Genomic DNA, 12,712 nt, shown 5'->3' on the forward strand with positions numbered 1-12,712 from the left:
ACGTCACAGGCCACCCATATCTTGATGTCATACTTTGCTGGCTTGCTGGACATATACTGCCGGAAAGGACAGTGACCTTTAGACAAAAGAGATTACTATCAGTAATGAATATTAGTGTCCCAGAAAACAATCACATAAATCAATTATATTACAGCAATACATAATATAATTAACAGATAAAATCACTTACATTATAGATATGAAAATACAAATGTACCTCTGAATGGAACCAGTTGCTCATCCACTGTTACTTCAGGCCCAGAGTTGTAGAGGTATGGCAGACCCTCCACCCACTTCTCCCAGACCACTCTTATGGCCGCCAGATTCTCTCACACGTCTTGCAGGTCTTGACAAAGTGTGAAAGACTTTCAGTGGCATCGCGGCACGGAAAATCACCCTTCCAATCTCTACATCCCAGAGACTGCATGTAGCCTCTCTTCAGGACCTATAGATACTCGCTAAGATCAGCAGCCCTATGTAGGCACGCAGGTCAATCTCAACCATCCTTTTCCAGTTGTCTCCATATTTACGGAAACCCTAAAAATGTGTAATCTCCAGGAGTATTTCTTCGATGGCTGGTGTGATGAATATGTAGAATGTTGAGGCAATGTCTGTCACGTTCTGACCTTTATTTCCTTTGTTTTGTTTTTATTTAGTATGGTCAGGGCGTGAGTTGGGGTTGGCAGTCTGTGTTTTTCTATGTTGGGGTTTTGAGTTCAGCCTAGTATGGTTCTCAATCAGAGGCAGGTGTCGTTAGTTGTCTCTGATTGAGAATCATACTTAGGTAGCCTGGGTTTCACTTTTAAGTTGTGGGTGTTTGTTTCCGTGTGAGTGTTTGTTGCCACACGGTACTGTTTCGGTTTTCGTTCATGTTCACATTTATTGTTTTATATTTCATAGTGTTCAGTTTATATCTTATAATAAACGTTATGGACACTTACCACGCTGAGCATTGGATCTTTGGATCTTCCGATCCTTCTCGCTATTCCTCCTCAGAAGAGGAGGAGGAATGCCGTTACAATGTCCTGGACATGGGCTCCTGCATGTCTTGTGGGCCCTGGGGTCACCCTTATGACATTGTGTGATGCCATCCTGCCCTGGTTGTCATATGGTGACAAGGACCATGATGTTTTGCTGTTCTTTGGCAAAAATGTCTCTCTTTCAGCTTGGGGGATTTCTTCTTCATCTGAAGATGATGCATCATGCTCTGGGTTGTATTCTTCCCCATCTTCTTCTTCCTCTTCTAAATCATTGTTCTCTTGTTCCTCCTGGACATCTGAAAAAAATCAGATCTACGACCTGTTGGGCACTGAAACGTGCACATATGCCTACAGCAAAGAGAGAACTGGGGGGACTGTAATCTGAACCACCTGTATAGCCTCTGACTGCATTACCCATTAGTAAACAATGCTTTCAAAACATTTTTATTTTGTCAGAAATTGTGTTTATTTTGACTGAACTTGAGTCATGTGTGGGGAGAGGGGAGATGCTGCACAAGCACAATAAAGTTTTCGATTTGTCTGTGTTTAATCAGTAGCACGCAATCTCAATTTCTCATTGTGTGTGTGTGTGTGTGTGTGGTGTGTAAATTAGTTTATAACTGACAGGTAGATACACTTTTTCAAGCCCTAGCTAACAACACTGAACAAATGTAAAAGTAATATGCAACAATTTCAAATTACAGTTCATGTAAGAAAATTTGTCAATTGAAGTAAATTAATTAGGCCTTAATCTATGGATTACGCATGACTGTGTAGGGGCACAGCCACTTGAGTTGGGTTGGGTTCCCCATTATGGATATGTGCATGATCTCTATCTTCTCCTCCACAGGCACGTCAGTTATACAAGTCACCGCGACAGATGCTGACGATCAAACATACGGGAACAGTGCCAAGCTTGTGTACAGTATTCTACAGGGTCAACCCTATTTCTCAGTGGATTCAGACAACGGTAAAATATTCCCAACAAGCAAAATGGGCATGCAAACACTTGAAATGAGGAATCTTGCGTGCCTATTATCTCTCTGCATTCTTGTCTGAATGCAGCAATGATAATTTATTTGTGGGTTAATATCTGCCTGGAACTGTTGGTGTGGTGTAAATAGAGCTGAAGTCGGAAGTTTACATACACCTTAGCCAAAAACATTTAAACTCAGTTTTTCAAAATTCCTGACATTTAATCCGAGTAAAAATTCCATGCCTTATGTCAGTTAGGATCACCACTTTATTTTATGAATGTGAAATGTCAGAATAATAGTTGATTGAATGATTTATTTCAACTTTAGTTTCTTTCATCACATTCCCAGTGGGTCAGATGTTTACATACATTAAATGAGTATTTGGTAGCATTGTTTAACTTGGGTCAAACGTTTCAGGTAGCCTCCCACAAGCTTCCCACAATAAATTGGGTGAACTTTGTCCCATTCCTCCTGACAGAGCTGGTGTAAATGAGTCAGCTTTGTAGGCCTCCTTGCTCGCACACAGTTCACACAGTTCTGCCCGCAAATTTTCTATAAGATTGAGGTCAGGGCTTTGTGATGGCAACTCCAATACCTTGACTTTGTTGTCCTTAAGCCATTTTTCCACAACTTTGGAAGTATACTTGGGGTCATTGTCCATTTGGAAGACCCATTTATGACCAAGCTTTAACCTGACTGATGTCTTGAGATGTTGCTTCAAAATATCCACATAATTTCCCAACCTCATGATGCCATCTATTTTGTGAAGTGCACCAGTGCTTCCTGCAGCAAAGCACCCCCACAATATGATGCTGCCACCGCGTGCTTCATGGTTGGGATGGTATTCTTCGGCTTCAAAGCCTCCTCCTTTTTCTCCAACCATAATGATGGTCATTATGGCCAAACAGTTCTATTTTTGTTTCATCAGACCAGAGGACATTTCTCCGCATGTACAGTTGCAAACCATAGTCTGGCTTTTTATGGAGGTTTTGGAGCAGTGGCTCCTTCCTTGCTGAGCAGCCTTTCAGGTTATGTTGACATAGGACTAGTTTTACTGTGGATATAGATATTTTTGTACATTTTTCCTCCAGCATCGTCACAAGGTCCTTTGCTGTTGTTCTGGGATTGATTTGCACATTTCGCACCAAAGTACATAAATCTCTAGGAGACATAATCCGTCTCCTTCCTGAGTGGTATGACGGCTGCGTGGTCCCATGGTGTTTACACTTGTATATTATTGTTTGTACAGATGAACGTGGTACCTTCAGGCGTTTGGAAATTGCTCCCAAGGATGAACCAGACTTGTGGAGGTCTACAATAGTTTTTCTGAGGTCTTGGCTGATTTCTTTTGATTTTCCCATGTTGTCAAGCAAAGAGGCACTGAGTTTGAAGGTAGGCTTTGAAATACATCCACAGGTTCACCTCCAATTTACTCATATGATGTCAATTAGCCTATCAGAATCTTTTAAAGCCATGATATCGTTTTATGGAATTTTCCAAGCTGTTTAAAGGCACAGTCAACTTAGTGTATGTAAACTTCTGACCTACTGGAATTGTGATACAGTGAAATATTCTGTCTGTAAACAATTGTATGAAAAAGTACTTGTCATGCACCAAGTAGATGTCCTAACCGACTTGCCAAACTATAGTTTGTTAACAAGAAATTTGTGGAGTGGTTGAAAAATATGTTTTAATGACTCCAACCTAATTGTATGTAAACTTCCGACTTCAGCTGTATGCATTGGTGTTCAGCTTTTGATGCCTTCATTTGATAACTCAACAAGATTTGTAATATGTTGTGTTCATACTTATTACTGGCAATACAGATTATTGTTTATTCTAAATTAAGTAGATCTTGTCCTTGTAAATTATTTTTAACTCATGTTAAACCTGACCAATCATACACCAGTCGTACTTATTTATACTGATAGTAGTCTATTTTCTTACTCAGGTACTATCAGGACAGCCCTGCCCAACATGGACAGGGAGACGAAGGAGAACTACCAGGTTGTGATCCAGGCTAAAGACATGGCTGGCCAGATGGGTGGACTATCAGGGACCACCACGGTCAGCATCACTCTCTCTGATGAGAATGACAGCCCACCCCGCTTTGCCAACCGTAAGACTCAATTCCGCTCTCCTTGTTGACCTGTTTTTCATTTAGGCGCACACAATGCTGTACTGTACAGTACATGTATGTGCTTTATAACTGTGCAAAACTGTTTGAACCAAGTCAACAAAGGTTATTCTAGCTTGTAGGCCTATCAACAATAACTTGTGATCTCTGTCTAGTCAATGTCGGATAAGGTTTTAAGACATAACTACCACTGTACTGAACCTTTAATGTCCTTTCAAAAAGCAGATGTTGTTCTATGCACTGTATGTAGCCTATGGTTAGGACTGGCATCATCGTCCCAAAGAGAACCATCTGTACGAAATAATCCTTTCTGAAGGATTCCCACAATTAATGACAACGTTTCCAAACATTCCCACACAAGGAAAATTGCGCAAAAAATTGCAGTGCTTATTCTGTTCTTTTTTTAAATCATAGTTTTTCCTCATCTCCCCCCAGATACATTTCGTCTGAGCACTCTGGAGTCAGCTGAAGTAGGAGCTGCCATAGGTCGGATCAAGGCTAACGATGCGGATGTGGGGCGGAATGCTGAGATGCAGTATAGCATCGTCGACCGAGACGGACAGGACATATTCACCATCATCACTGACCAAAACACACAGGAGGGCATTATCAGAGTGAAAAAGGTAGCCCCTAAACTCCTGAGTGCCACGCTCTCATGTTTTAATCGCCTATGACCCCACTGCTTCAAATCACAAGATACCACTTTGTGTGCAGACAGAGTGATCCTCTCTCTGAACTAAACCCGTCTTCTATTATTATCATCATCTTCACGAAAGTACTTCATTCTTTTCACTGTCAAGAGACCCTTATTCCTCCTTGGGATTTGAATAAAGAGTCTGAGACTTTTGAAATCCAGGTTCAGCTTTTCCTTTCAGGGCCATGCTTTTCAGAGCCTCAGCGAATTATGTAAATTGAATAACCTAAGTGGTGCGTACGTACTGGCTCAGATGAAAAATAATAGCAGTTCTTCATATCTGAAAGTGCAATAAAGATTATTCGACTTGACCACCAGTTATTGATACAGTACAGTCACAGTTATTTGAAGTACAACATGTCATCCCAGATGTATTACTTTTAACACAATCACCGTGTTGGCACAACATGATGTGTACATTTTTCAACACATTTTGTGTCAATTTCTGCAATTAATGTGTTAAAATCTGAAAACCATACAACCCACCCTAGATGTGTTAATTGACCAATCACATTGTGGATCCGAAGTCAACATGCATCTACTCTTTTAGAACAGATGTATTAAAAACGCCACAAATTGTGTTATTTTTTAACACATCTCTTTGTAGTTAGGGACGACGTGCTCCTTTTAACATAGTCACTGTGTTGTCACATTTAACACGTTGTGTACATTTTTCAACACAATGATTATGTTAAAAGTAATGTGACATCCCTAACTGTGCACAATGAGGTGTAAAAATATGTTGTTTTTTACACAGACCGTGCATTCGAAAAGTATTCAGACCCCTTGACTTTTTTCAAATTTTGTTATGTTACAGCCTTTATTCGAAAATTGATGAGAAGAATGCATGTTTTAAACCATCTACAAAAAATACCCCATAATGACAAAGCACAAACAGGTTTTTAGAAATGTTTACTAATTTCTTAGAAATAAACAACTATAATATCACATTTACATAAGTATTCAGACCCTTTACTCAGTACTTTGTTGAAGCACCTTTGGCAGTGATTACAGCCTTGAGTCCTCTTGGGTATGTCCCTAAAAGCTTGGCACACCTGTATTTGGGGAGTTTCACTCATTCTTCACTGCAGACCCTGTCAAGCTCTGTCTGGTTGGATGGGGAGCATCATTGGACAGCTATTTTCAAGTCTCTCCAGAGATGTTCGATCGTGTTCGGGCTCTGGCTGGGTCACTTAAGGACATTCAGAGACTTGTCCCAAAATCACTCCTGCATTGTCTTGGATGTGTGCTTTGTGTCATTGTCCTGTTGGAAGGTGAACATTGCCCCAGTCTGAGGTCCTGAGTTCTCTGAAGCAGGTTTCCATCAATGATCTCTCTGTACTTTGCTCCGTTCATCTTTCCCTCGATCCTGACTAGTCCCTGCTGCCACCACCATGCTTCACCATAGGGATGGTGCCAGGTTTCCTCCAGACATGCCGCTTGGCATTCAGGCCACAGAGTTCAATCTTACTTTCATCAGACCAGATAATCTTTTTTCTTATGATCTCGGAGTCCTTTAGGTGCCTTTTGGCAAACCCCAAGTGAACTATCATGTACCTTTTACTGATGAGTGACTTCCATCTGGCCACTCTACCATAAAGAGCTGATTGGTGGAGTGCTGCAGAGATTGTTGTTCTTCTGGAAGGTTCTCCCATCTCCACAGATGGACTCTGGAGCTCTGTCAGTAATGTACTTCTACCATAGACCATTTAAACTGGTAAAACACTTCCACTCATGGGTGGCCAAAAATAACTTACTGAAAAATACACCCCCCCACTAAGCCACACCTCCAATATAATGTAGATCTACCATGGTCCAGTTAAACTGGTATAACCCTTCCAGTCAAGGGTGGCCATAAAGAACTAATAGAAAGCCATGCCTGCACTAAGCCATGCCTCCAATATAATTTGTCAGTGTGCCTTTTCAAGTGAATTGTAGAGTTACCACCAATCAATGTTAATGAGAGTTTCGCAGGCAAATGTTATCATTAAAATGAAACTGTTTATGACAATACATCTTATAAAGCCTTATTTGAGGCTGAGTTTAACATGATACATTGTCCTGAATCTCATGCTTTACAGGTAACATGAGGCTGAAAGTAGGGGGGAGAAAACATTTATTGTGGTAACTCGACAATTCACTTGAAAAGGCAAGACATACAAATTATGTTGGAGGCGTGGCTTAGTGCGGGCATGGCTTTTAGTGCACTACTTTTATGAGAGAAAACAAAATGTTTCCCGAGCTGCAGAGGGCTTTATTTGTCCACTAATACACTATATATACGCAAAGGTATGTGGACACCCCTTCAAATTGGTGGATTTAGCTATTTTAGCCACACCCGTTGGTGACAGGTGTGTAAAATCGAGCACACAGCCATGCAATCTCCAGAGACTAACATTGGCAGTAGAATGGCCTTAATGAGGAGCTCAGTGACTTTCAGCGTGGCACAGTCATAGGATGCCACCTTTCCAACAAGTCAGTTTGTAACATTTCTGCACTGCTAGAGATGGCCCTGTCAACTGTAAGTGCTGTTGTTATGAAGTGGAAACGTCTAGGATCAACAACGGCTCAGCCGCAAAGTGGTAGGCCGCACAAGTGTTGATGTGTGTGAAGTGCTATAGCGTGTAGTGCATAAAAATTGTCTAACACTCACTACAGATTTCCAAACTGCCTCTGGAAGCAATGTCAGCACAACCACTGTTCGTTGGGAGCTTCATGAAATGGGTTTCCTTGGCCGAGCAGGCTGGAGATAAAATGTATGACAATGTTATGAGACAGGCACTTTTTGCATATTTTTTTTATTTAACCTTTATTTAACTAGGCAAGTAAGTTAAGAACAAATTCCTATTTACAATGATGGCCTACCCGGCCAAACCTGGATGACACTGGTCCAATTGTGCTCCGCCCTATGGGACTCCCAATCACGACCGGATCTGATAAAGCCTGGAATTGAACCAGGGACTGTAGTTATGCCTCTTGCACCTGAGATGCAGTGCCTTACGTTTCGAACACACCGACAGTGTCATTGCGCAAAATAGCACGTAGCATCATCTGGATATGTATGCAACAAAAGTTTCACCATCACCAACATTCACCTTCTGCTACCATTTCTGTCAAGCCGTCTATGCATTCAGTTTGACGCAAACTTTCGATAAATCTAACATATGCACCACACCGAACACACTGCAACTGCCTCGACAACTCAATGCTGCAAGGCAAACGCAGCGTTTCATTGGAAATGAATGTAATTCTGGTGTACCAAAATGCAATGACTCTGTCGGTGTGTTCGAAGCATTAGACCACTGCGCCACTCGGGAGCCCATCATACAGTTTGCGCCATTCAAATAGACTTACACCTAAATGGCACCCAATCAAACCCAAAAATGTGCTGACATGTTAATAAACAACATATCCTAAAAACAGGATACTTTGAAGTAAAATGGTCAATATTTAATGGATAATCAGGCTACTCACAACTGCTCTCCAGGAGTTTCATCCCGTGGGATAAATTGTCATGATCATTGGTTTCAAGTTTGTTTCCGTCAATTGTTGATGATCTGACACAGCGAGAAAAAAATTACTTCTACATTGCAAATAGGCTCAGGATAACTCCTGATGTACAGTACATTATCTGGGTAGCTGATATTCAGAGCTTGAACAGCCAAATTGATTGGTCACAGGAATCAACATCAACATCTTTTGGATGTCTTTTTTTGGTCCTGTCCAAATTAGCATTCTTTTTTTGGTCCTGTCCAAACTAGCAGTCTTTTTTTGGTCCAGTCGGGACCAGCCTTGATTTGACCCAAACATAAACATCTACAGTATGTTTAGTTCAGATTTGGTCCAAACAGATAAATGACTTATTTTCATCTTTCATTCAGAGCTGAAAATGTACATAATTTCAACATCCGGAAAATGCATAGTTTCAACTTCGATTCAGAACCGAAAATGAACCTGATCTCAATGTCTGAAGACGTCTTTTCGCCTAACTTCAATTTCTGGAAAATGCGTATTTTAGAAATCTTTTTAACGTAATTTTGCTTACTGAGACTTTTCTTGTTTTGCAAGATACGGCAATCATTTTGTCTCGCCTAGGGTGGCAGAAAAAAAGTCACCTTGTCCTAGAGATATTTACACGGTTATCAAAACGTCACACCAGGGTTAGCTTACACGAAACAAAGCCTTTATTTGAAGTGTTTCTAAAATCCCCTATGGGAAAAATTAATGGTGGAAAAACGATTGGAACCATTTCCTTGTTTGACCGCAAAGTTTTATGGGGATTATGACTCGTACTGTGGTACTCTATATTGGTCCATTAAAACAGGAGTTGCAAAGGTCCAGTGCACTTCTTTTATGAGTAACTTTTAATTTTATGTTTTGTATTATTATTTATTTTAGGGGGTGCAACAGCATCCTCAGCACCACTACTTCCTATTGCTATGGAATGAAAGCCAGGGTTAGAAACATTATGAGGAGACTACCTAAACTTAAACAACCATTTCAGTAACAGGTGCAAAAAAAATCTAACTGATTGGATAATTCTAGAAAGAGAAATGTAATTGATCTTAATATCTGCAATGTGATTGGTCGATAATCTAACACATCTAGGGTGTGTTGTATGGTTTTCAGTTTTTACACATTAATTGCAGTAATTGACACAAAGTATTTTGAAACATTTAAACAAATCATGTGGCATCAACTTAACACAACATGTCATCCCTAACTAGACACAAGGATGTGTTAAAAAAAGACCACATTTTCTAAGACTGTAGGCATTGAGAATGAACAATATAAACCTGAATAGTGTATAAAGATACAGTGCCTTGCAAAATATAAATCCCCCTTGGCGTTTTTGCTAATTGTGGCATTACAGCCTGTAATTGAAATGGATTTTTATTTGGATTTCATGTAATGGACATACACAAAATAGTCCAAATTGGTGAAGTGAAATGTTAAAAAATTACTTATTTCAAAAAATGAAACAAAACTGGCGCGTGCATGTGTATTAACCCTCTTTGCTATGAACCCCCCAAATAAGATCTGGTGCAACATATTACCTTCAAAAGTCACATAATTCGTTTTTAAAAAGTCCAACTGTGTGCAATATAAGTGTCACATGATCTGTCACAGGATGTCAGTTTATACACCTGTTCTGAAAGGCCCCAGAGTCTGCAACACCACTAAGCAAGGGGTACCACCAAGCAAGCGGAACCATGAAGACCAAGGAGCTCTCCAAGCAGGTCAGGGACAAAGTTGTGGAGAAATACAGATCAGGGTTGGGTTATAAAAAAATATCAGAAACTCTGAACATCCCACAGAGCACCATTAAATCCAGTATTATTTTTTAAGAATATGGCTCCACAACAAACCTGGCAAGAGAGGGCCGCCCACCAAAACTGACGGGCCAAGCAAGGAGGGCATTAATCAGAGATGCAACAAAGAGACCAAAGATAACCCTGAAGGAGCTGCAAAGCTCCACAGCAGAGATTGGAGTATCTGTCCATAGGACCACTTTAAGCCATACACTCCACAGAGCTGGGCTTTACGGAAGAGTGGCCAGGAAAAGCCATTGTTTAAGAAAAAAACAAGGAAACATGTTTGGTGTTCGCCAAAAGGCATGTGGGAGACTCCCCAAACATATGGAAGAAGGTACTCTGGTCAGATAAGACAAAAATGTAGCTTTTTGGCCATCAAGGAAAACGCTATGTCTGGCGCAAACCCAACACCTTTCATCACCCCGAGAACACTATCCCCACAGTGAAGCATGGTGGTGGCAGCATCATGCTTTGGGGATGTTTTTAATCGGCAGGAACTGGGAAACTGGTCATAATTGAAGGAATGATGGATGGACCTAAATACAGGGAATTCTTGAGGGAAACCTGTTTCAGTCTTCCAGAGATTTGAGACTGTGACGGCGGTTCACCTTCCAGCAGGACAATGACCATAAGCATACTGCTGAAGCAACACTCAAGTGGTTTAACTTCTTATGGCTGGGGGCAGTATTGAGTAGCTTGGATGAATAAGGTGCCCAGAGGTGCCCAGAGTATACTGGTCCCAGAGGTGCCCTGCTACCTGGTCCCAGAAGCTAATATATACATATCATTAGTATATTTGGATAGAAAACACTCTGAAGTTTCTAAAACTGTTTGAATGTTTTCTGTGAGTATAACAGAACCCATATGGCAGGCAAAAACCTGAGAAAAAAATCTAACCAGGAAGTGGGAAATCTGAGGTTGGTCATTTCTCTACTCATTCCTTATTGAAGATACAGTGGGATATTGGTCATGCTGCACTTCCTAAGGCTTCCAATAGATGTCAACAGTCTTCAGAACCTTGTTTGATGCTTCTACTGTGAAGGAGGGGGGAATGAGAGGGGAATGAGTCAAAGGTCTGCCAGAGAGCCACGAGCTGGTGACGCTCATTCACTTGAGAGCGAGCTCTGTTCCATTGCCTTTCTACAGACAAAGGAATTCTCTGGTTGGAACATTATTGAAGATTTATGTTAAAAACATCTTAAAGATTTATTCTATACTTCGTTTGACATGTTTCTACGGACTGTAACGTAACTTTGACTTTTTGTCTGTTCCTAGTGAACGCGCTTCATGAATTTTGATATGTGAACTGAACTTGCTAACAAAAGGAGCAATTTGGACATAAATTATGGACATTATCGAACAAAACAAACATTTATTGTGGAACTGGGATTCCTGGGAGTGCATTCTGATCAAGATCATCAAAGGTAAGTGAATATTTATGTTATTTCTGACTTCTGTTGACTCCAAAATGGTGGATATCTGCTTGGGTTGTTTTGGTCTCTGAGCGCCGTACTGAATTTTTGCATGGTTTGCTCTTTACGTAAAGTTTTTTTTAAATCTGACACAGCGGTTGCATTAAGGAGAAGTGTATCTAAAGTTCCATGTATAACACTTGTATTTTCATTGACATTTATGATGAGTAATTTCTGTAAATTGATGTGGCTCTCTGCAAAATTATCGGATGTTTTTGGAACTACTGAACATAATGTGCCAACTTATACAGAGATTTTTTAAATATAAATATGATCTTTATCGAACAAAACATCGTCCTATGAGTGTCATCTGATGAAGATCATCAAAGGTTAGTGATTCATTCTATCTCTATTTCTGATTTTTGTGACTCCACTCTAGCTGGAAAAATGGCTGTGTTTTTCTGTGACTTGGCTCTGACCTAACATAATCGTTTGTGGTGCTTTCACTGTAAAGCGTATTTGAAATCGGACACTGTGGTGGGATTAACAAGAAGTGTATCTTTAAAATGGTGTGAAATACTTGTATGTTTGAGGAATTTTAATTACGGAATTTTTGTTGTTTGAATTTGGCGCCCTGCATTTTCACTGGCTGTTGTCATATCGATCCCGTTAGCGGAATCTCAGCCATAAGAAGTTTTAAGGGGAACATCTAAATGTCTTGGAATGGCCTAGTCAAAGCCCAGACCTCATTCCAATTAAGAATCTGTGGTATGACTTAAAAGATTGCTGTATACCAGCGGACCTATCCAACTTGAAGGAGCTGGAGCAGTTTTGCCTTGAAGAATGGGCAAAAATCCCAGTGGCTAGATGTGCCAAGCTTATAGAGACGTACCCCAAGAGACTTTGCAGCTGTAATTGCTGCAAAATGTGGCTCTACAAAGCATTGACTTTGAGGGTGAATAGTTATGCAAGCTCAAGTTTTCAATTTTTTGTCTTTTTTCTTGTCTTTTTTCACAATAAAAGATAGTTTTCATCTTCAAAGTGGAAGGGATGTTGTGTACATCAAATGATACAAATCCCCCCCCCCAAAAAAACATCTAAATGGGAAAAATGCCAAGGGGGGTGAATACTTTTGCAAGCCACTGTAGGTGGGAGAACTCCACTATATTTTACTCATTCACTCATTTTTACTTCAAC

At 40.4% G+C, this 12,712-nt stretch overlaps 1 protein-coding gene across 2 annotated transcripts in view; it reads left to right on the forward strand.

Annotated features, from left to right (window-relative positions):
* Positions 1-12,712, forward strand: part of LOC109908741 (cadherin-10) — a 68,536-nt gene that overhangs the window by 38,340 nt on the left and 17,484 nt on the right. For both annotated transcript variants that reach the window (XM_020507408.2, XM_031796318.1), the window contains exons 4-6: positions 1,831-1,950; positions 3,909-4,076; positions 4,530-4,717. In XM_020507408.2, coding sequence (XP_020362997.1) covers positions 1,831-1,950; positions 3,909-4,076; positions 4,530-4,717 — 476 coding nt within the window. The remainder of the gene's footprint in view (positions 1-1,830; positions 1,951-3,908; positions 4,077-4,529; positions 4,718-12,712) is intronic.

This window comes from Oncorhynchus kisutch, linkage group LG18, assembly GCF_002021735.2.
Source record: "Oncorhynchus kisutch isolate 150728-3 linkage group LG18, Okis_V2, whole genome shotgun sequence".
Taxonomy (NCBI): domain Eukaryota; kingdom Metazoa; phylum Chordata; class Actinopteri; order Salmoniformes; family Salmonidae; genus Oncorhynchus; species Oncorhynchus kisutch.